Source organism: Amblyomma mixtum, chromosome 8 (assembly GCF_055824585.1).
Source record: "Amblyomma mixtum isolate Tamu chromosome 8, ASM5582458v1, whole genome shotgun sequence".
NCBI classification, from domain to species: domain Eukaryota; kingdom Metazoa; phylum Arthropoda; class Arachnida; order Ixodida; family Ixodidae; genus Amblyomma; species Amblyomma mixtum.
Window position 1 is genome coordinate 10,574,915 of NC_143019.1, and position 25,189 is coordinate 10,600,103.

General features: G+C 49.1%; 2 protein-coding genes across 2 annotated transcripts in view; both read left to right on the plus strand.

Moving 5' to 3' along the window:
- The window catches only part of LOC149331299 (uncharacterized), a 28,577-nt gene extending 7,300 nt beyond the window's left edge, over positions 1-21,277 (plus strand). Inside the window, exon 2 of the mRNA XM_089555741.1 lies at positions 21,210-21,277. Within this exon, the coding sequence (XP_089411867.1) occupies positions 21,210-21,277 (68 nt within the window). The remainder of the gene's footprint in view (positions 1-21,209) is intronic.
- LOC149331297 (inactive tyrosine-protein kinase 7-like) overlaps positions 1-25,189 on the plus strand; it is a 168,551-nt gene that overhangs the window by 120,617 nt on the left and 22,745 nt on the right. The window contains exons 3-4 of the mRNA XM_089556440.1: positions 24,100-24,387; positions 25,011-25,158. Coding sequence (XP_089412566.1) covers positions 24,100-24,387; positions 25,011-25,158 — 436 coding nt within the window. The remainder of the gene's footprint in view (positions 1-24,099; positions 24,388-25,010; positions 25,159-25,189) is intronic.

Sequence of the window (25,189 nt, forward strand, 5' to 3'; positions counted from 1 at the left end):
CACTTGATTGCTCTCTCCTCCTGCTGAACGCTTTCGTTTCGTCTCCCGACCTCTTTTACAGGGCTTGTCTCTTACCTCCGAGCATCTCTTCTTTCCCTCGGGTCGTGGTGCCCGGATATTGATGACCTCGCCGCTGTCTCTAAAGCACGAACCTCCTCCTCTGTGAAACGGAATCTTCCGTATACCGGCGAAGACGGTTGAACCCAGTATACGCGAGGCAGACTTCGTCGATAAACCGAGCTCCCATTGTGTCTCGACGGGAAGGCTATAGGAATCACTGAGTCAATCGCTGTGTTCTTCCTGTCCAGCGGACTCCGTAATGGCTCTGTCACGGAGAGAGCACAGGAACGCTTCGGGCCGTTTCGGTACAAAGGTCTCGGTTGTGTACGTGTGTGTATACACCATCGAAACGGCTGCGTCCGAGGAATGCCCGGCTCTTCGAAGAAGTGAACAGATTCAGATGCCATTCCCTAGCGGCTATATATAGGGAATGGTACTGTGAAGGGATGATGAGCAGTTTGGTTGTACGAAACAGCTCAGAATTCACTTGGAGTCGTCTTTTTTTTTTTTTGTTTGCACTCGCGACTAACCGCTAGCGAAGAGTCCGGTAACTTTTTTCGGTTTGAATAACCTGGTATTAATAAAAAAAAACGAAAGAACCAGTAAAGTGAAATAAGAATGAAAGATGACGCGCTTTCGCTAACGTGATTGTCTTCCCGTAGTCACATTCGATTTCATTCTGGTTCTTCTAGAACGTTCTTATATTTATCGACTCGTACCCCACTTGGCTTCATGGGGACTCCTTGTTTTGCCAATGTACTGGTGAGCGGAACCGGTTCTTTAAAGTGCTTTTTTGTTATTTTCTTTTTGCTGCCTCTGGGTTCAAGCGAATAGTAACCGTAGTCTAAACTCGCGGTGAGGCCTAAACCTATACCAGTGAACTAGTTTATCCCCTCACATTAATTTCAGTGCCGGCCTGTACCGCCCAAGGGAAACCTACATACCAAAGCAAAACTATTAACCCTTACCTCTCCCAACAGCGACGCGCTTAGCGTTGCGTTCGCGTCACGTACGCCGCAGTCGTTCTTTATCCGTTCCCGCAGTGGTCTCGAGCGTCAATGAATCACACGAATAAACAAGATGGCCGTGCACCATCCCCGAATTGCGTGAGCATTTACTTCGAACGATAAACAAGCAACAAAAAAACGTCGAACAAATGACGCCGCCATCAGGACGGCTCAGAAAAGCATTATAAATAACGCAAAGGGAAATAAACTGTTTCATCTTCTCTTCCAAGTGGCACCACGCTTACCGCTTTCGCGCAAAAAGCACTTCAAGAGATGCTGCCCGCGGAAGTGCTGTTAATCTCCTTGATGCGATGGCGTACGTGAGGACCTCTAGCGGCGTCGCTTTTTATTTTTTGCCGCCACCGAAAAACAAACGCCTCCCGCGTCCAATCGCAGACGAAAGACAACATAACGGTTCCCGCTTCTCCCGCTCTATTTCCGGTTCCTCCGAAACAATGGCGTCTGGCAGACGACGCTTTGGTGCAGACGAAAATAAAACGGCGCGGCCGTTTCGCTTCTCTTTTTATTTCCGGTCTCTCCTGCGGCATCTCCGGCTCGGCTCTTCGACTAGTTTGGCTTTGGATTTGGCTTTCTTCAGCCAGCGCCCACTGGCGGGCGTAACTGCGGTGCACTTAAGTCCGGAGTGCTTCTCACGCTTCTCCTGCTTTTGTACCATTTTAGTTTCTCCGGCGCGAAGCTAAATTTCGTTAACGCTCCTTCGTCGTCGTCGTCTTATTGTTTTCTTGCAGCCTGCTCTCTGGCGATCGCGGATCCCAAATTTCCTCTCACTTAGTTGGAGTGGACCGTTTGTCTTGTGGCGACGCCTTGTTGCGGTCGTTTGTAACTGTTAGCAGAGAACGAGCCGGACATACGTTACGATCGTTAACCCTTAATGCGCGATCGCGTCTAACGTGTGGGAGCCGTTTACTGGGAGAGTGGCTTGCGCCTTGTAATGTGACGTGGCGTAGTTCATGTGGTTTTATGGTAACGGCTCTCCTGAATGGCTGTTCTTGACTCTAATGTATCCCTTTACTTTTACGAGCCGTTAGGCTTAGCTGGGTTTAGTTAGTTCAGTGCTCGAGCGGTTTTGTGATTTTTTTTGCTTTGGTGTCTTAAATGCCGAAACATGTCTGTACGTTATGCCGTATGTCGCACTCAGGCATTGGAGCTTGACGTGTAAGGTCCGTTGAATTCGGAAATTTGCTTCAGTTGTTGTAAAGCGTTCTGCGCCATGTAGGTGCGTGTCAGTTACGCTTTACGTCAGTTACGCAAGGGGTAAAATGCGATGACTAGAGCGATTGCATTTCGCCTATTTGGTCAGAGAGTTCCCCGTGATCAAGGCCCGGTTTTCAAGGCCCGTATACAGGCTTCTTTAATACCCTGTGCAGCCGTGAACGCTGTAGTCCACTGACGCCTAATTCACTCGGTGATGATAGTTTACAGGCACAACTATAGTTGGGCCTGCAGCTGGCATGACCATATATGGTCATGCCAGCACGACAAACTGCCAGCGTTTCCCTGGCATCATTCGGGAAAGGTTGCCTGTCAGAGTCTTCGCTTTTTTTTTTTTTTTTCGGAAACGAGAAGTCTTCTATAGCTCCTCTTTTTTCTTATTTATATCAAATTTTTCTGTTTACGGTGCTTTACAGTGGGCTTTGGCGTTTTGTATTTCACCTTGCCTTCTTTTGTTTGTTTGTTATTTGTTTTCTTTGTCGCCCGGTTTTCTTCTAGCGTCCACACCGGGGACTCTTGTTCCCGGGTTTCAATCTCGCGTGACGTGTCGGGAAGAGAGAAATGCCCCCCTCTATCTCTAAGCAGCGCCCGACACCAAAGATCGAGTCGATGCGCAGTCGTGCATACATTCCTTCACTCCCTGGCCGACAAATTCGCGGGCTGCGCGAATCGCCCCGTACGAGAAGGGAACCCAGTGGAGCGTCCTTTGACCGCCGTGTCGTGGGTGACGCAATATCTACTACACCCAGACCGGCAGGAAAAAAGGGAATAATAAAACAAGACAACTTTAACAAAGTAGACCGAACCAAAAGGCTACTGCGTCCTAAATGTATTCTCTCCAAGTTTCCCGTTCACTTTTATTTTTTTAATTCTTTTTGCGCAACGTTGTAACCTCTTTCATCTACTCGCGCCACCCGTCTTTTCTGAGAACAGGCAGTTTCGGCGTGATTTCTTTTGTAGTCTTTTTGGTTATTTTTTGCGCTCATAGGGGGTGCGAGAATCGGTGTGGTGCGCAGCGGACCGCAACCGCCGGGCTCGTAATATTCAAATGGCGAAGGAACGAACAGGGGAGCTCCGCGCTGCCCGCGCCCTTTTCACCGCAATGCACAGAAGGGATGCGGCGAAGCCGAACGAGGAAAAGGGTGTAATTCCAGCGAGCAGACGCATGCCTGATTAAACAGCCGACACTAAAGGAATATTGGTTGCTCTACAGAACCGCCAAGCCCAATACGTAGTAGCTGCCTGTTTTGCTGCTGTTATTCTAAAAGAAGACATTTCTGCACTTGTTTTCCGCGTTTAATCCTTTATGTTCCTCTTACGTCGTGTCCTGGGGGCACATCTCCACTGATTTCCGCTCACCGCAGCCTTTGCTGGGTTTCAGAAAACGGAGCAACCTAGAGGGAGAACTATTCCGATTTACTGGATCGGAACTGCCCGTGCGTTAACCCGAAATTCGCTCCCTCGTTTTCGGTCGAATGTCCTCGTCGTTTCGCAGTCGTTCTTTTGGAAGAGCTTCGCTCGCCGCCGACATTTCCTAGGGGCCTAAAAAAAAAAAAAAACTCTTCCAGCTTTCGCACTTTTGTGGCTGACTCTATAGCTGCACTCTTAGCGGACGAGCCGATTTTAGTGAAATGCATAAAGACTGCATAAAAAAAGCAGTCCACCCCTGCTCTTTGCTTGTTCTTATCAGGTGACGTCACCGTGTGACGTCAGCGTCACTCAGAAGCTCAACGTCGTGAAGCAGTGGCAACGCTTTTCACTGCAGTAACACTGTCTGAAACTGCTTTAAAGAACCCGGCAGAAGGTCTCTCATGACGCCTATACTCTAACAGGAATGGCGCAGTGTTCTGTGGAACATTATGTTGCCTTTGCGGTCACTCGCAGGTCTTCTGCACAAGGGCAGACGTCATGACGTCAGCCGTAAATGTACACCCCCCGTAAAAAGTATACAGCCGAAGGGGTTTGATTCTAAGGAGTTTAACGGGGCTCCCTAGCATATCTAGCAGTCCAAAGTTTGGCAGGATTGAGGACGCGAAGCCATTCCTCATTAGAGAGGTTACGGTCGCTGAGGACGCATAACGAGGCACGCAGCTGGCTTCCGAAGCAAACCCCTTGGGCCGTATACTTTTGGCGGGGTGTGTACCTCATCTCAGTTGCGGCGGCTCGATCCTGTTATCTTCTGCTCACCATTGTACCATAAACCCCGAAATTGATTGATTGATTGATTGATTGATTGATTGATTGATTGATTGATTGATTGATTGACCGACCGACCGACCGTATAGCTGATTGGCTGACTGACTGACTGACGACCGACTGACTGACTCATTCATTCATTCATTCATTCATTCATTCATTCATTCATTCATTCATTCATTCATTCATTCATTCATTCATTCATTCATTCCAGTCTTTTCACCTTTTCCCAAGGGGAAGAAATCACAGCGATAGGTGGATACGAGCTTGGTTTGCAATAAATCCAAGTACAACCTGCGATGTAGAGTACAAAAGAAGGAAGGAAGGAAAGAAAGAAAGAATGAATCTCTCTGATCGCTATGTTTGCGGCATTTCGCGCTGTCACCGCTGTACAAACTGCGGGTTAAGTAGGAATCACGCGATTCAGCGATGTGTCTGTGCTGCCGTAAATGCGAGGGCTCTCATCATTATCAAAGACCGTATCGTCGCTATATCTCACTCTTGTCTGCGCCTGCATCTTATCATCGCCAGCCTCCTGAGAGACTGGCAGCGATGTCGGATCGAACTCCACGATAAGGACAAGACGCCGATTCTCTGAGCCTCCTTCGACTCGCGATTCGATGGCGTCCTTTTCCTCGCGTCTGGCATCTTCGCCGAGCGATCGAACGATTCTCCCGCGCTTTCAAGGTTTCCACCCCAACCGCCTGCCTTCTTTCATATATACTTCCCTACCGGAAATACTTCCTGCCTCTATTTTTCGCCGCCGCAGGGGGGTTTCCCGAATTCCCTAGCGCGGTCGATTTTCGTCGATTTCTGTCTTTTATCCGCTTCCTTTATACACTCTTTACTGTTTTCTACTACCGCTTCCTTTATATGCTCTTTATTGTTTTCCACTACACCACGGCCTACGTTGTTCTGTGAGCGTACATCCCATAGCGCCCACACGGAGGACTTCCCCCCGTCAAGTCTGCGTCAGCGTATCCCTGATTTCCCTTTGAGATTTCGATACGGTCCGCAAACGTCTGCGCGCATTTGTCACTGTTCTTCTTTTCCCTGCGTATGTGTGCATACGTCCGAACCTCGATCGGCTTCGCAGTGCTCAGCAACGCGTGACCAGACTCAGTATTATTCCCTGCTGTTGGTCTTCCCCGCCTTGGTGAACGCCGCATGTGTTCAAGGTGAAGTTCGCCTATAGTAACCGCGGGATTGTCTCCGGGACTCGGCTTTCTGTAAACACTGCAGACTTGTTCTTTTCTCCGTTTTCTTTTGCTGCGCCAATCAGCGGGTCTTCCTCCGTTCTTTCTGTTCAGTACATATCGACATCGAACGGAACTCAGTCAGCATTTGTCTGTTGTAAACTTGAGTTCTTTCTTTGTTATAGCGCGAGGGTTTTGCGTGTAGCAGTCTCATGTAGGGAGCAATGTTGTCGCAACCTGTGAGCAACCATGCAGCTGTGTGCGTGTCAGTGATTATCTCTTCTTCAGGCTAGTGCTAGCAGCAGGCGCGGAAACCCTTCAAAGGAATTGGTTTATTGGGGTTTAACGTCCCAAAGCGACTCAGGCTATGAGGGACGCCGTAGTGAAGGGCTGCGGATGATGTCAACCACCTGGGGTTCTTTAACGTGCACTGACATCGCACAGTACACGGGCCTCTAGAATTTCGCCTCCATAGAAATTCAGCCACCGCGGCGGGGCCCTTCAAAGGAGTTCATTGCAAATATGCACCTGATTTTTCACTTGCAATATGTCGCGTGTCGTGTTCTTAAGATACCCTAAATTCGACGATTCACGTCGAGCGAAGTTTCCATGTTGCACTGGCCAATGCATTCGCTGCTTGTATGGAGGCAACAGTTGTATTCTGCTATAAGCAGTTGTCGTGACAGTCAAGGTTAGTTTCACCAGGTGGTTACCATTTTAGCCCCAGTTTTCTTAGCAGTTGAACGCATCGCGGAGCTATATCTTTCCATTGGTTGTACTTGTTTCCCGAGCGCATCCGCGCAGGCTGTACAGGGTGTTTCACATGATTTTACACAGTTTTTTAAAAGAAAACAGGCTTTTTGAGTTAGAGGAGCGCTTTTTTCGGCATAACCCTGTCAGCGGTAAAGTTAAGACGCTAAAGCTGACACGGCTAAAACCTGCTAACTAGCAGGCTGATTAAGTAATTGAAGAGATAACTTCTTAGCTATTACTGTTAGGCTCCTTAATTATTGAGAGGATTGTATATCCTTATCGCTTTTTAGAATTTCGAAAACGCGGTTACTCTCGGTGTTGTGGCCCAACAAATTTTGGCTGTTTCGGCGAGTTATATGCACTTGAAAGGTTGCTTTGCCTGCAAGCTTCTCGAAATCGCATGTATTTTGGCGCGGTGTAGGCAAAATTTGTTTGGCCACAGCGCTGAGGGTAAGCGCCTTTTCGAAATTCTAAAAACGGATACGTATTATACTAACCGTGGGCTACATACCTGCCAATAATTCTGTTTCCCTTGTCCTCTGTCCGTGTTCGTAAGCGCTGGTTTTTCTACAATGGATCACCACCAACTCGCCCAATCCTCAGTCCTGCAGTAATTAAGAAGCCTAGCAGTAATATTTAAAAAGTTATCTATGCAATATTGGTTAACCATCCTGCTAGTTGGCAAGTATTAGCTGTATTCTGGTGCACTACACCGCTGTCAATGCTATGCCGAAAAAAAAAGCGCTCTCCTAACTCAGAAAGCCTAGTTTTAAAAAGTGCGTAAAGTCTTGGGTGAAACACCCTGTATAAATGCCGTTCGTAGACGCACTGTGACGACAACAGTCACTAATCTTGCAGTGCCCGCCCTTGACCGCAGCTCATCATTCTTGCACTATATATTTTCTTCGCCACGCATCGGGACAATGACCTCCTGCATACGTGGACAACACCGGGCGAGGCTTTTAGCCGTCTCGCTTCCATTCATTTTGACCAGCCCTACCCTGCTCACTGTTTCCGAATGGACGACTCTTTATGAAGCTTCATCTCTGCATTCTTGCTCAAGGCATTGTTAACCCGCCTTACGCATTGAGCTATTCCGTGAAGGAACTCGCATCGTATATGCGCGCCCAAACACCGTACCCGCGATAAACACTGCGGCCTGCGAATACGTCGGCACACAAAAGCGGCGTTCCTTCTTTATCAGCCCTGCTACATCGCGTCCCTTCTCTTATTCCTTCTTTTATTATTACTTTTTGCGGGCCACACGGCCCCACTGGAGCATCGTCTGTGGCGCCCCCCTGCGAGACGCAGTTTGGCGCCCTCTCTCGGTCTTTCGGTTGCCAGGTCGGGGCGGAGGGAGTGGCGGAGTTGTGGGGGTGTATATAACCCGTGGAGTGTTATATACCCCCTTCCTTGGAATCTGTTCCGGGAACTGAACTGTACGTGCCCGCCTGCCCGCCCGCCCGCGGTCCATCTGATACGCCGTTCCACGTCGGTTCACGCCTGCGTTCAGGACTGTCTGCCTATAGTTCTGGCGCACCCCGCTTTTCTGTACCGCTCCCTGCCTTTGCTTAGCGCTATACCGTCGTACTATTTTTGTTTTTGTTGTTGATGCTGTTGCCTGTTTTAGTATTTCTTGTCCGTTTTGTTTTGTTTTTAACATTTCAAGCCGTTTCAATGAACACGGCTATCAGAGACTCCTTCTGTTGCATATGCGGCACTCCTCCCTTTCCTGTCGTTGTCATCTAGGATGAAGGATGCACGAAACGCAGTGCGTTCGGGATCGATCGGGTCTATGCATCGCTTTGTGGATACATTCGTACGCTGTGGTTCGTTTTCGTCGTGGCAGGTCTGTCTCAGAAGCGATGGAGATGAGGCTCTACTAGTGGTTACCGCTTTGACTGCGCTGCCCTGAGGAAAAGATAGTGTAATGGACGATCGGTGTGTGTGACTGTGCAACGCTTCCACTGTGCGCCCCAACAACTTATGTTTTCAGACCGAAGCTTTGGTGCAGAGAACGGATCACTCACGGGAATTGCCTATGCCGACCCGACTCACCTCTTTCACCATTTTGTGGCGAGAGAAGAAAAAAAATAGTGTTAATAAACCGTAGCCGCCGCATGTCTCAGCTCGCGCGTGCTGTACGTGTAGATGAGGCGTAAATGGTTAAATAAATTTACTCCACTTGAATCACGTTGACACGATGGCGCTATGTGCATTGTTGTCGATACATATATAGCACACATAATTTTTTGTGCAGCATTATTTTGTCTCTGTGTCGATCTTGGAACGTCTCCAAACTTCACGAAACTTTACGCAGTTTCATGTGCCTTCTAGTATACTCGTACGGGAGCTCAACGAAGAGCACTTACTAATCTTACAACTTACATCTTGCAAGCCAAAACAGTTATCGATCTTCGCGTTACCGGCAACGCGGATCCTTGGACGTGCCTGTATATTGTCACTTTGTAGTGACGGCAGTCCAGCGGTCAGGAAGACACCAACCAGTCTTGGAAACGAAGCTCTTTATTTGGGCTGACTTGCGCCCGCAAAATAACTGAATCACTCGGCGGCGGCGTAAGCAACAAACGTGCTCGTCGGTCGTCGGCATCGTTCAATTTAAAGCCGGCAAGGAAACTTCGAGATAACAGGTCGAGATCATCTAGAGTAATCTGGAAACATGTAGATGCAGCTCTTCATGGCTGTGATCAATCGAGGTAAATCCGGTCGCTTCTCGCGTCACGTACAAAAATGATAACACCCCGTTCCTCCGGCCTTGGACACTACAATGATACGTGGCAATATGCTACGTTAGCGATCGTTTCAAGCGTGTTGGTCTTCACGTTAGCGCGGTTTATAGTCAAGTTCTCCATTCATTTCTCCATTCAAACTCGTAAGAACCGCAATTCTGAAAGCAATTTCTTCCTCGGTCCCTCTTAAGGCTTGAGAAAGGATGTGGAGGCTTCAAGTGACAGATGGCCACTTGAACGGGGGATACAAGACGTGATAAAAGTAGAGAGGCTTCGCTATCGCTTGCAAAACAGTGGCGATAAGAGGCAACTGGCGCACCCGTCTTGGCGTATTTCAGGTTTCTCTTCGCGTGGGCGGGATTTAAGTGCTGTATGGAGTTACCGTGAGGTTCAGCCGAGAACCTCACTTCCCTGTGACTTTTAAGAGCATATAAATCAGTAGAGAAAACACTTCCCAGAGGAGAAATCGTGGAGAACAGCGCCTGCCCGCTCCCCATTTGAGTTGGTAAAAAGAAATGATTGGAGATTTATGGTGTTGTACATTCAACTTTACGTGGTGAATAATGGATGCGTAAAAGAGCGAAATGCGTGAAAAGAAAAACGCATGGAAATATTCCTGCTACTGTCCACGTCACGATGATTTACTAAAGCAGCGTAGCTATCACTATCCCCCAGCCAAGACACGCAGTCTTGGTTTGATGATTTACGGTGGTGCCGGAAGTGATTTACCTTTGAATCAGGCTTACTGTGTGTTTTAAGACCGCAGTGGTGTTGGACAATCTTGGGCACTAGTGGTATGTTTTAGTATGGTGGCTAGAAGGGGACATAGTTTTAGTGCCGATGCTTATGTCTACCCCTTCTTTTTCAGCTATTTGTCAGCTATTTGTTGTTTTGTAAGTGGAGTCCCCGGTGGTGAGCGGGTCGTTAACTGTAACCTGTCGGGAACTCAACTCCCGCCGAAAGGGTGCGCTAGACGCACGACTTTTCTCGTTCACTTCGTTCGCGCATTCCATTATTTTACTTCAGTAAGTTCATTCGGTTCAGTTCATTCAGTTTAGATTTCCTCCACTCGGAGCTATACGCTCGGAAACTCTGTCGACTTCTGCGAACAATGTGTGGGAATTAATTTAATTGTCTTGACAGTGACCACTGAGTGCTTATTTTGAACCGACGTGAATTATCAGCAGAGTCCAGAGGTTCGCCCGTGTATCAAGAGGTGACCTGACTGTTATTCGTGACACCTTAATTTTTGGCTGAACAGCTTACGGTTTCTTCGGCATGCTCTCCACGGGACGTTTTCATAGCACGTGTAGGTGAAGAGGGGATTTACCTTACACCGCAGTGGAAAGCTACAGCGGCGTCAGAAACTGATTAATGTAATAAAGGCGCTACACGAATCATGTCACGCCATAGGGAGCAGTACGATAGCGTAAATCCCGTTATTTAATTTTGTAAAAGGTACCAGTAAGTGCAGTAGTATAAGGTTGCGTGGACCACACAGTGAACGGTAACCACAGAAGTGGAAGTGCCCACTGAGGAAGACTAGGAACCTTTTTTTCTTTAAGCGAAAAACGTAGAACAGCGCGGACTGATATCATTTGGACACTGGAAGGGAATCACACCAAGCGCGGTTTGCTGGCGGAGGAGGTTCTGCAGCATTCAGCCTTGAATCTAATGATGCGGAATACAGAACGAGTTCGCGGACGTCAACGGAGTGAAGAAAAAAAAATGAAACATGCTTACGCGTTCACGCAACCACAAACGTGACCGCCAACGTTCACTTTTGTTGCCGAAATTCATTTCCTAACAAAATGCTCTATAAGATGACGTGGCTGCCGCAATTTCGCTTCCCGTGTTTTGGCATCCGCACTTTGTAGCAGCGCATGTGCGTTTCCCACTGCAGAGGTAACCTAGAGAACAACCAAGAGCATGGATGCATGTCCCTATAGGCGTGCACCTTGTACGTAGCCACGTGTAGGAGCACGTGGCTGAGTGGAGCACGTCTGTACGCGACCACGTAGAAGCAAATGCGTGGGCTACCATGAACATGGAAGATTGGAAGATACATGGACTATACTTGCTCCCACACCAATGTGCTCCCACACGTGTCGCACTGGCTATCGTACGCTTGCGCCCTTTCTGCTTTTTAAGGCGATGTATCGTTTCCGAAAATACAGTTGCAAGTTTGAGCTCGTTTGTGTATACGTGTTTCTCCCTCCGTCTGGTGTCATTCTGCGCAAAGTTTTCTTGAATATGTCGCTAAAACAACTGGCCCAACATTCTGCTCTACTAACTTCCATGACCATTCGATGGGAATGCAATTTGTGCAGCTGTTGCATCCGAAGTAGAGCCCGTCCATCTTTATTTCTTCCTTCTTTCTGCTTCACCGTGGTACTTCCGCATAGCATCACAGATTGATCTTCCGGCGCCAAACCTGAACTGATTAAAGGACTTTAAACCGTTAAAACCGACTCTTGTCTGTCCGGTATGCGTACACCGAAAGCAGAGTCGAATTTGGAGCCATGTTTCTTTCCGATAATGAAAGAAAATACGGAGACCGCTTAGACGAAGCGCAGGAACCGCGGAGGATATAACTAATTAGCAGTCCCCCCGAGTTTACGCATTACCTAATTGAGCGCCGTGCAGAACAAAACTATGTCGCGGAATTCAATTTCTGGCGCGAGAGGCGGCGGCGGCAGGGCCCGTGTTGTTACGAAGACCGATGCGACGCTAGGCGGAAGCCGCGCACCCGTGGCGCCATCTGTGCGGTCGCGGCGGCGCGCGCTTTTGAGCCAATAAGCGCAGCCGGCGAGGCGCCCGCTTTGTATGCGGCGGCTGAGCCCGGCGCGAGCCATTAATTTTCCCGCGCTCCGGCCAGGCCCAGCACGTGGGGAGAGCCGGCTCTCCGTCTGATTAACCGCGCTGTCGGGCCACTTGTCTGGCACCGAGGAAGGAGAGGGGGAAGGGGGGGGGGGGGGGGGGGTCTACTCTTCGCTCTGTTCACGCAACCCCTATCGCTCCCATTTCCCCCCCTGTGCTCTTTTACCTTCCTGTGAAACAGTACTAATGCAGGATCAGTCTGGGCTTTTTTTGGGATGTTTGTGATGTTCTTTAGGCTCACTGCCTATGCCCCTTCACCCGTTTGACTGTTATACTTCTTTGGAACCGTGGCTTTGCTTTCTTTTTTGTTTGTAATATTCATACTGCTTGATTGATTCAGCATCGGGCTTATACGTTTTCGCGTCCAGTTCTTTGCCCGCATTTTTTTTTTTGTTATGCAAGAGAATCAGATAGGGTGCGCGTACTTCATGTGTGTGTGCGTGCGTTTTTTTCTTTTTTTGATGGCTTGCAGCATTATTCTGCGCCTGCTACCTGTCTTCGCAGTCAGCCACTGTTCTCTCAAGTAAATGAAGAACGGAGGCGAAGTACTGTGTATAGGAAGGAGTCCACCAAGCATAACTCGTCGTTTCTGTTATTTACTTTCAAGCGGTTTTCAGTCGCCTTTAAGAGTTGACACCGTTTTTATTGAATTTGATTACACATAAAAGAATTTTTTTTTCCTGACCTCCCAAGTTAGTCCGTTTCTTCTCTTCCGTATACGTTGTTGCTGATGCATTGCCCCTTTAAATACACAAGGGTTCATTACCTCTTCGATAATGACGTGCTTCACGCTGTCTCGCACTGCCGCGGGCCATCGCGTCTGCCTTCTTCCGGGCTCCTGTCATTAATCTTCGGGTGCACAATTCGATTGCTCGCGTCAGGGACAAATGCTTTCCGAAATAACTCCTGATATTTCTCCTTCGTTCTTTTTGTCTCGTTCCTGATGTTTTATTTTCCGGCGTGGATGTACTCAAGGAGCCACACCTTTTCCGCTTTACCACTCGCTTTCCGCTGTCTTCCTCACGCTGCCTGCATTAAGGATGCGCAATTGCGGCGTCAATTTTTTCCTTGGTTTTGTGTTACTTGTCGTGTTAATGGGGCTAACCGTATTCGCCTTCTGTTTCGTGTTAAAACCCCATCGCTCCTTTCCCCTCCGGTCGGTTTTTCTCTTTATTTCTTACTCTACCAACGCACTACGTCTTCGTATCTCACATGTCTTTTAATGCGGTAGCGTCAGAATCCTCATCGGGGGAAAAAAATGCGTTGCCGGTTATAAAATACGCTTATTGGCTGGAAAGAAATGACGTCACCTGACCGGATCATTCCCATTGGCTGGAGGGAAGCGGCGTCACCATCATGGTAATTCCCATTGGCTGGAGGGAAGTGGCGTCACCATACATGGTAATTTCCATTAACCGCAAGGAAGCGAAGTCGCCATACCGGAAATTGCGTCACTTCCGGAAAGACATCAACAGCTGCTAATGCTATCGCATTGCGAACACGTAATGTAATCAGGTGATCCTGCGATTTCTTTTCGGTTTGGTTTATTGGGGTTTAACGTCGAACCCGCGTCTTTCGGGTCAGCAGCCGAGCGCCGTAACCACTGAGCCACCGCGGCGGGGCGCGATTTCTTTTCTTTTGTGCCTGTGTATACGTTGTCTTTTTGCGTCAACTCCTATCGGCAGATAAGTTTGTAATGATGGGCACTGCACTGTTGTATTTTACGCTGTATAGAATGCACTGCATTTCATGGTGTTTTGTTATGCACTGTTAGCGCCTTCTGTATCCCGCTTACGTAATGTCCTAGTAGATACCCTTTGAGGGTAAAGGCAGTAATGATGATTATCATGACTGTTATGAGGTCGTACAGAATCCAGCTTTTCCTGTCGATTTCCTAGCTGTTGGTAATGCCTTTAAGCGGCGAAAGTCTCTGCGGTATGTGCATCTCATTGCCCGTACCAGGAATGAAAGAATCGCAAGGAACAACTGAAGCAAGAAGGATTAATACTTGCAGCACAACGGAGAAGTTAATTAGCTGCGCCGGTTTCTTCTTCCCTGGGCGCCATGTGGGAGCGACGATTCTGCCGAATTAACTTTCCGCGTCTGGCTTGCGTCTGGCACGAACATTCCCCGCGCATACTTGAGAAGCAAGTTCGGAGCGTTTAATCTGCCTGGCGCGGTCTTGTCGCCCTTTCTCTTTTCTGTCTTGTTCTATCTATCTGTTATTTTCTGTTTCTGTCGCTTCTGTCTTAATCCTTTCCTTGAAAAGACAAAAACATCCTCCACGTAATTCCTTCATATACCGAGTGCAATTTTCTTCCCTTTATGTAATGAAGTCTCGGCTGAAGCGCCAAGGCTTGATGAAGTCACTCTTCGTAAGCACGTTTTGCTTGAAAGGCTTAACTGTTTTTATGCCTGTGCTTTTTTTTTTTTGTCATTATACCCGTCTGAACTGCTCATTCTTACAAAAGCATGTGAACGTAAAAAAGCAGCACCAAAAAAATAACAAGAATAACGAGTTTGACGTGAAATTAACGTCAGGTAATCCAAACAAAACAAATTAATGTGTGAAAAACAAAGTAGTAGCATATAAAATTAAACATTAAAATGTGCGGTCAAAACAAGCCGCAATAATCATGCAAAGTGGCGTCAAGTGGGAAAATAGTTGTAGGGGATGACGTAATGACAGAAGCAGTTCAAACTGCAGGCAGAGCAGCGCGAGGGAAAGTTGTTGTACAAGAAACGCAGTATAAGGTAGCACCGGGGATAAGGCGGCCGCTGCTAACGCAGGACATGGTCAATGAGCAGGATACGGGAGAGGTTCTTGTCCTGAGGGTCATCAACATCCAGAATCGCAGCCATTGCGTCCAAATAGCAAAGCTCGCTCGCCCTCTTCGCCGCTGCAACCGGGCGTCAGCGGCTGCGCCTTTCCATGGCTTCGATCCGCGTGCGCGCGAGACGCAAACGCTGGCAGGAGAGAGCGACAGTTGAAGCAAACATCAAGGTCGGAGCATCGACGACGCAGCATTCGGTGCCGACTCGGTGCCAATGCCCCCTCGCCGTCGCGGGCGGCTTGCTAATCAAAATCGACCCTCAAAGTGCGCAAGCCGACAGGCGCGTCCATGGGACTGCTTATGTTGCGCGTTCGATACGAAGGATCGGATTAACCCGGCTGAGAGGCATTGCTTTGATGTGGCCGGGCGAACGATTCCTGTCTCATATAGAGCGCGCATATCGTCGCGGTTGGTATACTAGGCGAAGCTAAACTGCTGCGCTAGCGTCGTCGCGTGCGTTATGACCCGCTTGCAACTGGATACTTAGCAGTTTCAGCTGAAAGAGAACGCGACTGAAGGATATCAAATGGCGCTTGCGTGTTATTGTTCATTTGCTATTTGTGATTTTCCCGGCTTCGTATCTTTTTCTTTGTGGCAGTATATAATTTTCGTAAGTGTATATAATTTCAGTGGTTGTGGCGCTCGGCTGCTGACACGAAAGGCGCGGGTTCGATTCCGGCCGCGGTGGTCGAATTCCGATGGAGGCGAATTAAGTGCCCGTGTACTGTGCGATGTCAGTGCATGTTAAAGAACCCCAGGTGGTCGAAATTTCCGGAACCCTTTCACTACGGCGTCCCTCATAGCCTGAGTCGCTTTGGGACGTTATAAAACCGCCATCAACCGTATAATTTCTTTGGATGGCATCTATAGTTATTCCTTTTGGTTTAACATTCCCAAGTGGTAAGTGCGTTTTGAGAGACGCCGTACGCTGCGCATCAGTTTGGGTTAAAGCCCCTGTTTCGGTCACCGGGGATTCTTTAACCCGTCTTGACAGTGCACAGAGCCCATGAGCGTTATCGCATTTTGCCTGCTGCGAAGTGCGCTTCTTCGTGATATCAGTTGTTACTCGCTTACTGCGGCTTACACGCTGTAAAGTATTGGTTGCCGAAGGGTCATGGCAGAGGGTAGTCGTTTTGGCATCCTATATGCAGCGTAAAAGGTCTGTACTGTTTCCGGTGCTCTAATGTTTAACCATATGTATACATATTTCAGTATGAGCGGCCGAGTTTATAGTCTTTCTGCTACAGCTGCTGCTGCAATGGCTTATTTTTTTTTTAAAATGATGGGTAATCAGCAGCAGACTTCTGCGCTAATATCTCGGATCGGAGTGTCTAGCGTTCCGTCCAGACGGAACATTTGCTGCTGCTGCAGTTCCGTCCAGACGGAATATTTACTGCAGCTAGAGTTCCGTCCATACAATAGGCAGTTTTAGTTTCGCGTACGTAGAAGCTTCACGTAAGTAGAGAGCTTACGGGTCACCAGTGCGCATGCGCAGAACATGAAGTGTCTGCGTGGGTCGCACGGACGTACGTGAGATTCGGATCTTTGCGTTGCGGTCTTCACGTTGCCTGCGTACGTGGCGTTGGCAAGATGGCGGCGCCCTGCCCGCCCGCTTCACAACGATAACAGCTTCGCCGCTAATCCCTCGGCGTGTTATCGTGCTGTAAACTGCTGTATTTGCCTTCAGTTGGTCCATTCTTGCTCTCGCATGAAGTTTTAGGTGAGAACTAGCTTTTGTTTTCCAGATAGAAATCCGTTTCAGCAGCTCCTAAGCCTGACGGAGAAGCGTTTGTGGTCGTCATAGCAACGAGTGTGCCGACGGTCTCGCGAGACCACGCGAAGCTCAAAACCTCGCGGGATATCGCGAGACCCTCGGCATAGTCAGCGGGAAATGCAAAACGGTGTACGTCTTGGCTCCACACGCAGACGTCGTCAACATGAGTGGGACACCAGCGCGCCTTCGCTTCTCGAAAAGCGATGATTTAAATATGATGCGGGACGTGAAGGAATGCAATCCCTTTGAAGATAACATGCAACATACAGTTCGGTGGAATGAAATCGCTCAACGTTTGTCAGAAGAAAGGGGGAAAGTGTTTACCGCCCGCACTGTGGCTTGGCCTGGCTCCGCTCCAAGCAGCTCGACTAAGCAAAGTTAGTTTTCTTTATCTGTACTAGATGGCGCGGCGCAACATGCTAGCGCATTTTTTAGGCTTTATGGCAGATCTACACAGTTTGCGTCCCGTACGTGTAGGTAAAACTGTACGAAGTGACACGAGCGTACGCTACGTTGACTGCTCACGTTTACGTGCGTGAAGGTTCTACGTATGTAAAACTAAAACTGTCTAGCGTCCGTACGGTCCATACTATACAAAATGGGGGATTTCTACCCACATAAAGCATTTCTTTGCCTCTGGAATAACCAGTTGACAAATCTGTATGCAGATGTTCTTTCTACGCATGTATACGGCACCAAAATATCTGTCCGCGTACAGCGTTTAGTTACATCCTCGAAGGTATAACTTCCGTGCATGCATGCAGGATCGGGAAAATGACACTGTTAGAAGCAGAGTGCAGAAACTCTTCGCGAAGTGATGCGATGCCCTGTCGCTATTTGTGCTGCAAGATGACGTAGCGCGAAAAAGACTAAGACGTACACAAACGGTCAACAAGCATTATGCAAACGCACCAACAAACCCAAGCCAAAACTCGATCTATTGCCATTTCTCACTGACTGCTTGAAAAATAAAATGATGCAACAGGATATCCTGTCACACATTAGGCAGAACAGGATTGCCACTTTTTTAAATGGACATGCAAAAGTCTGCAAGTAAACTGGTTTCCATGCACATCCCTAACGCCAGCTTTAATTCCGTCTTGACATAGCTCTTATGGCAGATAACGCTGGACGGAACTGTATGGTGTCAGATACAGTTCCGTCTGGACGGAACCCCATTGCTACATGCAGTTCCGTCTGGACGGAACTTTAGCGCAAGTTGTAGTTCCGTCTAGACGGAACTCTAACTCAAATAGTAGTTCCGTCTGGACGGAACTCTAGCCACAGCCATCTCGGATACATCCTTAATTCGTTTCAGCCTCTGTAACCCTATTAACCTATTTACGACTGATATCGCTTCGGCGTTTTTTTTTTTTTGCACCCCTTGTATTAACCCTCCTGTGACTCAGCGTATTGAATTTTGTTTTCTTGTGAAGACACAGCGGTGAGTAACAGTCGCTGCTGGGTCGTCCGTCAGTTCGTTTTCACCGCGCCAATTATCCCTTGAAGTGTGTAATCTCGGCTGAATAATGAGTTCCGGCTTATCAACTTCAATCCCGTTTGTCTATCCGGCGCCCGCTTTCACGTTGTTGCGTCACAAGGGAGGCCCTCTCATTCTCCCTAGGCCGGGGCATTTGCTATGCGGTTTTCCTTTTCTCTTATTCTCACCTCCTCTCCTTTTCTCCCCCTTTAATGCATCCCGCACCTCCTTGCACGGAGTCACCACCAGCCTGTCCCGAGGGTGCCGTCAACCGTGGCCCGTGGAGAGAGAGGGCGCTCCCAGAGCGTCGCCCCATTTTCCTATACCCTACAGCCAACGAAGGGATTCTCTCCCATTTCCCTTCGCTACTGGGGAACGGGCTGTCCCTTCTGTGGGAGGCGCGCGCGCGCTCCGTACTCCCTAAAGCGTGACGGGGCGGCCTTCCCTCCGCGCTACGCGCTTGGTGGGCGAACCCGTAAAACGCTGACCCACCTAGATTAGAACGGATGGAACGAACTCGGAGGAAAATTAATGGCGGCCGGGAAGAACGGATCCCAAAATAGAGAAAGTGCAACGCGAGAATGAAAGTTTGGGGGGGACGTCCGTGAGTTAAGGCGAGGTGAAATTGGGAGAAAACGCGGCGAGCGATATAAATCAACGTGACTCATGTCGTGGCCCGCGAGTTTCGGGAGGTGCCCCACGTCGGAAGCAGGTGAGGTCGTGACGTAAGCGCCACCGTACACGTGCAGGGTGTGGAGAGTATGGAAAACCGTAGTGGCGGATCAAGGTCGCAGGCAGCGTGGGTGTTTTGCCCTGAGGGCCAACTTGTAATTGAACGAACCTTATCTAAACGCGGCGATGGGGCCTTCGCCCTACTGCCCCACGTGGTCTCCTGGTGTTTTTTTTTTTTATTTGGTCCGTGTTGGTTTGGCGCTGCCAGTCACAAGACAGCGCTTATCTGCACACTTTCGTCGTCTCTATTGCCTAAAATGCTCCCAGGCTTCTCGCCTTTCCCTTAAGCTCCTTGGAGAGGGTCAACCGTCGTTTTCACTCTTCGATAGAATGGACATCAAGGAAGCGATCGGAGGGACTGACATGCTGAGCATGCCACAACGCATGGTATCTGTCCCTGGAGCGTATTGATCTCACAAACTTTATTAGTTGTCGCGGCCTTGTCGGCGTTTGGTTTCCCTTGAGTGGTACCCGTCGACGTCTGTCAATCGTTTTGCACCAGGTGCTGGATGGAGAAGACTCCTGTCCACTTACACCGGCGTTTTTATCCGTAATTGAAAACTACATGTACACAGGACCACCTCGCGGCCAATGAACGTTGGGAACTTCCGTCAGGAGCAGTGAGGACATGACAACCGGCGTCATCGGGTCATCTTTTAAAAAGCCCATGGGGATGACGTATTGTTTTTGAAAGGAAATAAAATGATAACTGAAACGCCCATAGCAAAACGGCACTGAGTGGTTGTTATTACACAATAAAGTTTCGTTTGTCTCTTCATTTTGTAGCTATGCCGCGGTCACTTAGGATCCACCAAGGTCAAAAGCCGTAAGTTGTTTGGTTTTCGTGGAGCTAGCTGACGAAGTTAACAAGTTAGTAAAAGCTACTAACTGATGTAACTTAGCCAGTAATGTGTAATTCTTGACAACGTTGGCTCAGAGCACTGAGGCGCCCCCGTCAATCTTTGTGCACTTTGATTTGTGTTTGACTATAATGTTATGCACACCATACTCGGGTGTGCTTTCTTTGCGGTCAAGGCTTTAAGGCGCGTCTACAGTTCCCATCGGCAGTCCTACGATCGCCGGTGGTAGCTCTAACCAAGACACGCCCTGAAAAATTCGCTCATTTCATCACGTTAGTTTATGCAGCTGGAAAAAGTGTATAGCAAAGGTCGGGAACAGTATGAAATTGATGGAGCTAGCTGCAGTTTGCTGCTGCTGTCTTGTCTTCGTCCACTATCATGTTCTAGCCGCGGCCATTTTTCCCCCGCGAACTTCCTAGTCTTATTTGCCTACCTGATATTATCCCGCGCTCTGCTATGTTTGCCTCCTCTTGAAATCCACTCCTTAGCACCATATAAACCTTCATCAGTTGTCCCCTCTGGGTTTAGTAAAGATACCTGTGTGCTTTGCGTGTGTTTGTTGATGCGCAGTACCCCTCTCAGCGCGGGTATGAATGTCTTCTTAAAGGACCGTTTCTATTTTTCTCTTCGGTGGTTCTTTAAAAGCCTTCACCGTACGTTTACAAGTCAACGGGAAGGAGACAACATAGTTATTCTGCTGGGATAGGCGTAAGCACAAGCGGCGGTTAACGTTCTCGTCTGACATCAAGACTTGGCGAGTCCTATCAGCCTAACCCGTGTAACCTGCACCTTAGCGCACATTGGCGGTGCGAACACCTTTTCATCCCCTGCCAAGTAGCTTGGAAAGAAAGCCTCTCTGTGGCACGTCGACTGTATCCAGCATACCACCGGCCGCATCGGTCATAGTTCTTCTCTTGACACCGCCCCTGAACGGCAGTGGCAGCAGCTTTCGCGGCCAGTCGTGACCTCGACGTCGCGCCAAAGCGTGCCGCACGGTTCCTTGACTTCTTTGCAACCGGTCGGATCCGTTACCCGCCGCTTCGTCGTCTGCTGCTGCTGCCCGTCCTCACGCTACTCACGCTCCCCGGGAAGCAGACGGTGTGCGCGGTGGCGTATGACCTCGCCTTGGCTTGTCTCGGCTTCCTTCTTGGCTCGTTGTTCTTAGTGATTCCCCGGTGGCGTTCCTCTGCCGTCTGTCCCGCGTGCGATCACGACTACGTGAGTGAACCAAAAAAGAAAAGCAGTAAAGAAACGACAGCTTGCACGCGGAAACGTGAAGCATGGTGCAATGGAAATCGATTATGCAGTTTCTTTTTTTGCGACCCTTCTCCTTTTGTTTTCGCGGCTACTCCGTTAGGAGCGCGTCTGTGTGTAATTGTCTTTTCTTTTTCTTCCGTCGTGCCTACGGTGGCGCTGTAGTCGTTTCTTTGTGCGCCGGCTCTTGTGCGCTACAGGCCTCGATAATGAGGGCGATGGGGTCAAGCTGTGCGGTGTGTATATGGGAAGCCGATTACAGGCGTAACACTTCTGCTGGCCTTGCGGCTTGCGCGCTCTTGTGAGCGCCATTTTGTTTTCTTACTTTTTGTTTTGTTCCGTCTTTAAAGCGAGCGTCTAAAAAACGTTTCTGCGGGCTCGCGACTTACTTGGCCCCTGCTTTGACTCAGAAGGTTCACGACCTACCGTATCGCCCGATCGTGGCCTGCTATTAATTAGGCCACATGCAAAATTTTGACGGTTATGTCTGGTTCCTTTGTTTCTGAAGGTCAGAACGTCTATTAGGGCACCGGTTTGCAGGTCGCCATTTAGCTTACTGGCACGCGCACATGCATACGTGTCGTTTTCATGGTCTAGTCGCTGCTTTGATTCGCAGTTACACCTTGCCAAAGAGCACAAAAAGCGTGGTTTTGTTCAGTTGTTGTCGTTTTTCGTGCTGGAAGCTCCTGATTTAAAAACAGCGCGACTACGGTTCCAGCCCTTATCTGGTGAACACAGCCATGGGATAAATATGGTTTGCGGCTCCACTACGTTTTGATTGGATGGGGATTTGACCTAAAGCTACTCGGGCTATGAGAGACGCCGTAGTGAAGGGCTCCGGGAATTTCGACCACCTGGGGTTCTTTAATGTGCATTGACATCGCACAGTACACGGGCCTCTAGAATTTTGCCTCCATCAACCGCCGCTGCCGGGATCGAACCTGCGCCTTTCGGGTCAGCAGCCGAGTACCATAACCACTGAGCCATCGCCTTCATATAAAGCTGAAACAAACACACTCTTATTTCTCCTTTTAAAGGATGTGAACGCAGTACTGTAAAGAGGCTTATTGTAAAGGCGAATTTGCAAATCGAAGTTGATAAACACCTTATCTCACACTTTTTCGATTGTGCATGAGCGAGCTCGCCTATAGATGAACACCGTGTTTACAAATATAGGGCGTGAACGTGGATGGTATCGGCGCCGCCGTCCTCTTCTACGGTCCGCGCTTCTCTTATCGCGCCTTTTGTAAACCACTTTTTATGTTGAGTTGTCTATTCTTTCTATTATGTTGAGTTGTCTGTTCTTTCTGTTTTAAGCGACTGTATTCGAGAGCAGATGTGTAGTGAACGCGCTCACCTTATATTGGAGTGCACGAGAAGCTCGTCGGATTGAAGAAAACATCCCGCTGATTGAGCGCTTAGACGTTGTTGTGGGAGTATGTCCTGGTCATCACAGCACCCACTTATAATGTCGTTTTAAAATGATATCACGTTCGAAATGATGTTGCATACATTTTCAGGCCATTCTTAAAAGTATTCGCCAGCTGTTAAGGAACGGCTGCTTTCATGTGCAGCTGTGAAGGAAGAAAGCTGTTTTAGGGTGTCTTTTTTACATCTGCTTCTATATACTCCAAACAGAGAGGTGTAAAAAGGGAGTAAGCTGTACTCTTACACCCTTTATAAAAGGGAGTGCGTTAGTGGACAGCTTACTCCCATATATGCGTATTCGTGCTTAAAGTTGATGGGCCGCTCTCCTTGCTCCTTGTCTCCCGATGAATCTTTTCCCGGCGTAGCTCTTCCCCCTGGGAAATCGAACGCAAGGCCGGGCCAAGCTTGGGCCAAGCCTGGCCTCATGCCGGGGATGCTTATTTGCGGCGGTGTTCAGGTATAAGAACCCAGCACAGACCAACGTTAGCACCGACCACTTGGGATGTGAGGCTGAAGTTGCGGTCCGTTGTCGGCTTGTTTTCTTCATACGAGATGAACACCACTGGCCAGTGAAAGAAAGTGGGCCAACTGCGGTGCCTTGGTTTTGTCTGTTCCTGTATGTACAGCCACAATAAATGTGTATGTGATAGCTTGTGTGTCGGTCGCACAAGACCGGTAAAGTTTTCCTGTTGTGATGATCACTCACGCGCCAACAGAAATGACACTGCTGCAGCGTATACATGAACCAACTGGCTCGGAAAGGTCACATATTTACATGCAATTAAATGCAAATACATTTCGTAAACACACGCAAACAAAATAAACGATTTCAAGAACTTTAATCCGAGTATGTTACGCCTAAAGTGACCACCCTTCAAATCGCGTTGAACTTTACTACGGCGGACAAATGTCGAGGACGCGCGAAGGGCGATCGTGGCGTACACGTGCGAAATGTGTTAACGTTCGCTTGATTTTACTAGCGTGCTTTAAAGAACCCAACCTTCAGATCGCCTCCACAAGCGCGGCTTGGAACCACCGGCCGATAGGAAGTCTTTGTGCTTTGGTTGACGCCCGAGAGCACCGAGGACTTATCCATGACCGCGATTGTATAGTCGTGAGCAGTAAGAGCGGGAACAACCTTTTTGCACGAAATTGCTAATTTTCCGGTTATTTTCATTTAAATTTGATTAAAAGTCTCGGGTATTATACGCCAAGAGGAAAACTAGAAAACAGAAAAAGAAACCTGCGCTTGCCACGCATCGTTGCGGAGAAATCAATTAACGAGTGCTCAGATTTTGTTCCCTCTAATGTTGCTCACGACTGTACAGGTGCCCACAGAAGTTTTCGGAACGCCGAAATCATGCAAAGCAACAATTTCCTCGCTTACTAGAAGCGCAACCAGGTACTGAGGGGGGCATGGTGCAGGTCGCACTGGGAACTACAAAGCACACACTTCACTTCATGGCTGCATGCTTAGGCTGCCCAGTAATTAGGCTTTGTTGCAATTTTCGTGTTCCGAAAACGTTTGTGGGCACGTGTACGTCTGGCGTGCTCTGTCGCCAGCGTCTCTTCCTTGGGTCCGTTTGTTTCTGACTTGTGTTTTATCTCCATGGTCTCTCTAACGCATTGCTTTTCCTGCTCCTCCTTCTTTGCCCCCTGTAGGGATAGGGGAGCAGGTGACGGTGGAGCTGCACAGTCCCTCCTCCCCCTCCGATCTGTCCGTGGGCGGCGAGCTGTCCCTCCGCTGCCGGGCCGAAGGGGTGCCCGAGCCGCAGCTCGAGTGGTTCCACAACGGGGTGCGCCTGTTCCGCAGCGAGAGGGTGTCCTTCCGCGGACGACGCTTCCACATGGCCGCCCTCACGCCGGCCGACAACGGCGTCTACACGTGCGCCGCCTCCAGCGAGGCCGGCATGGTGCGCAGCCGACAGGGATTCGCGCTCACGCTCGCCGGTGAGATTTTTTAAAAAGAGGGGTCCCGACAAGAATCACGTCCGCTGAGCATGACGCACTTACAACATTTTCTTGTCTGTCGGCTCAATTTAAGAGCGAAAGCTCCACTCCTTGGGGTACAACTTGCGATTTAGATGTGGATGAGACAATGACCTTCAATGCCTCGGAAGGTCAAACCGAACTTAACTGCGTGGCCATAGCCCAAGCTATGGTAGTATGACCGTGTGAGCATATGACTATGACCATTGGGTACTTAACATTTCATTTTTTTAGACATTGCGTACCACATCTACAATGACCTTCCAGGACGCCCGAAAAACCATTTGGCGCATCTGTTCTATATTCCTTTCAAAGGTCACCTTACATGAATGCCGCTCATTAGTGCACGTGATCCCGACTTTCAAACACAGGTGTGGTCTTCAGCCACCGGCTAATCGGCTTCGGTAACCGCTAGAGCGTCCTGAATACTTTTGATCGAGGCCGTACCTACAACACACCCATTTCGCGACAGCCTCGGCAACAGTTGTAATGTTGGCAACAAAGAAGCGACACCCGCGTTATATAGTTTTCGTTTTGGGGCATGCGTATAGAGGTGGACATCCTGTCCGTTATCGCGCCCACAGGCGAGAACGTGCCCCGGATCAGCGTGCTGCCCAGCGACGTGACCGTGAAGAGGGGCGACGTGGCGCGGCTGGACTGCGTCTACGAGAGGGCCGCCGTCACCGAGTGGTACGCTCTGGACGGGGACGTGCCCCTCGCCAACACCACCAAGTGAGTACTGCATCGGGCAGCGACGTCGCTG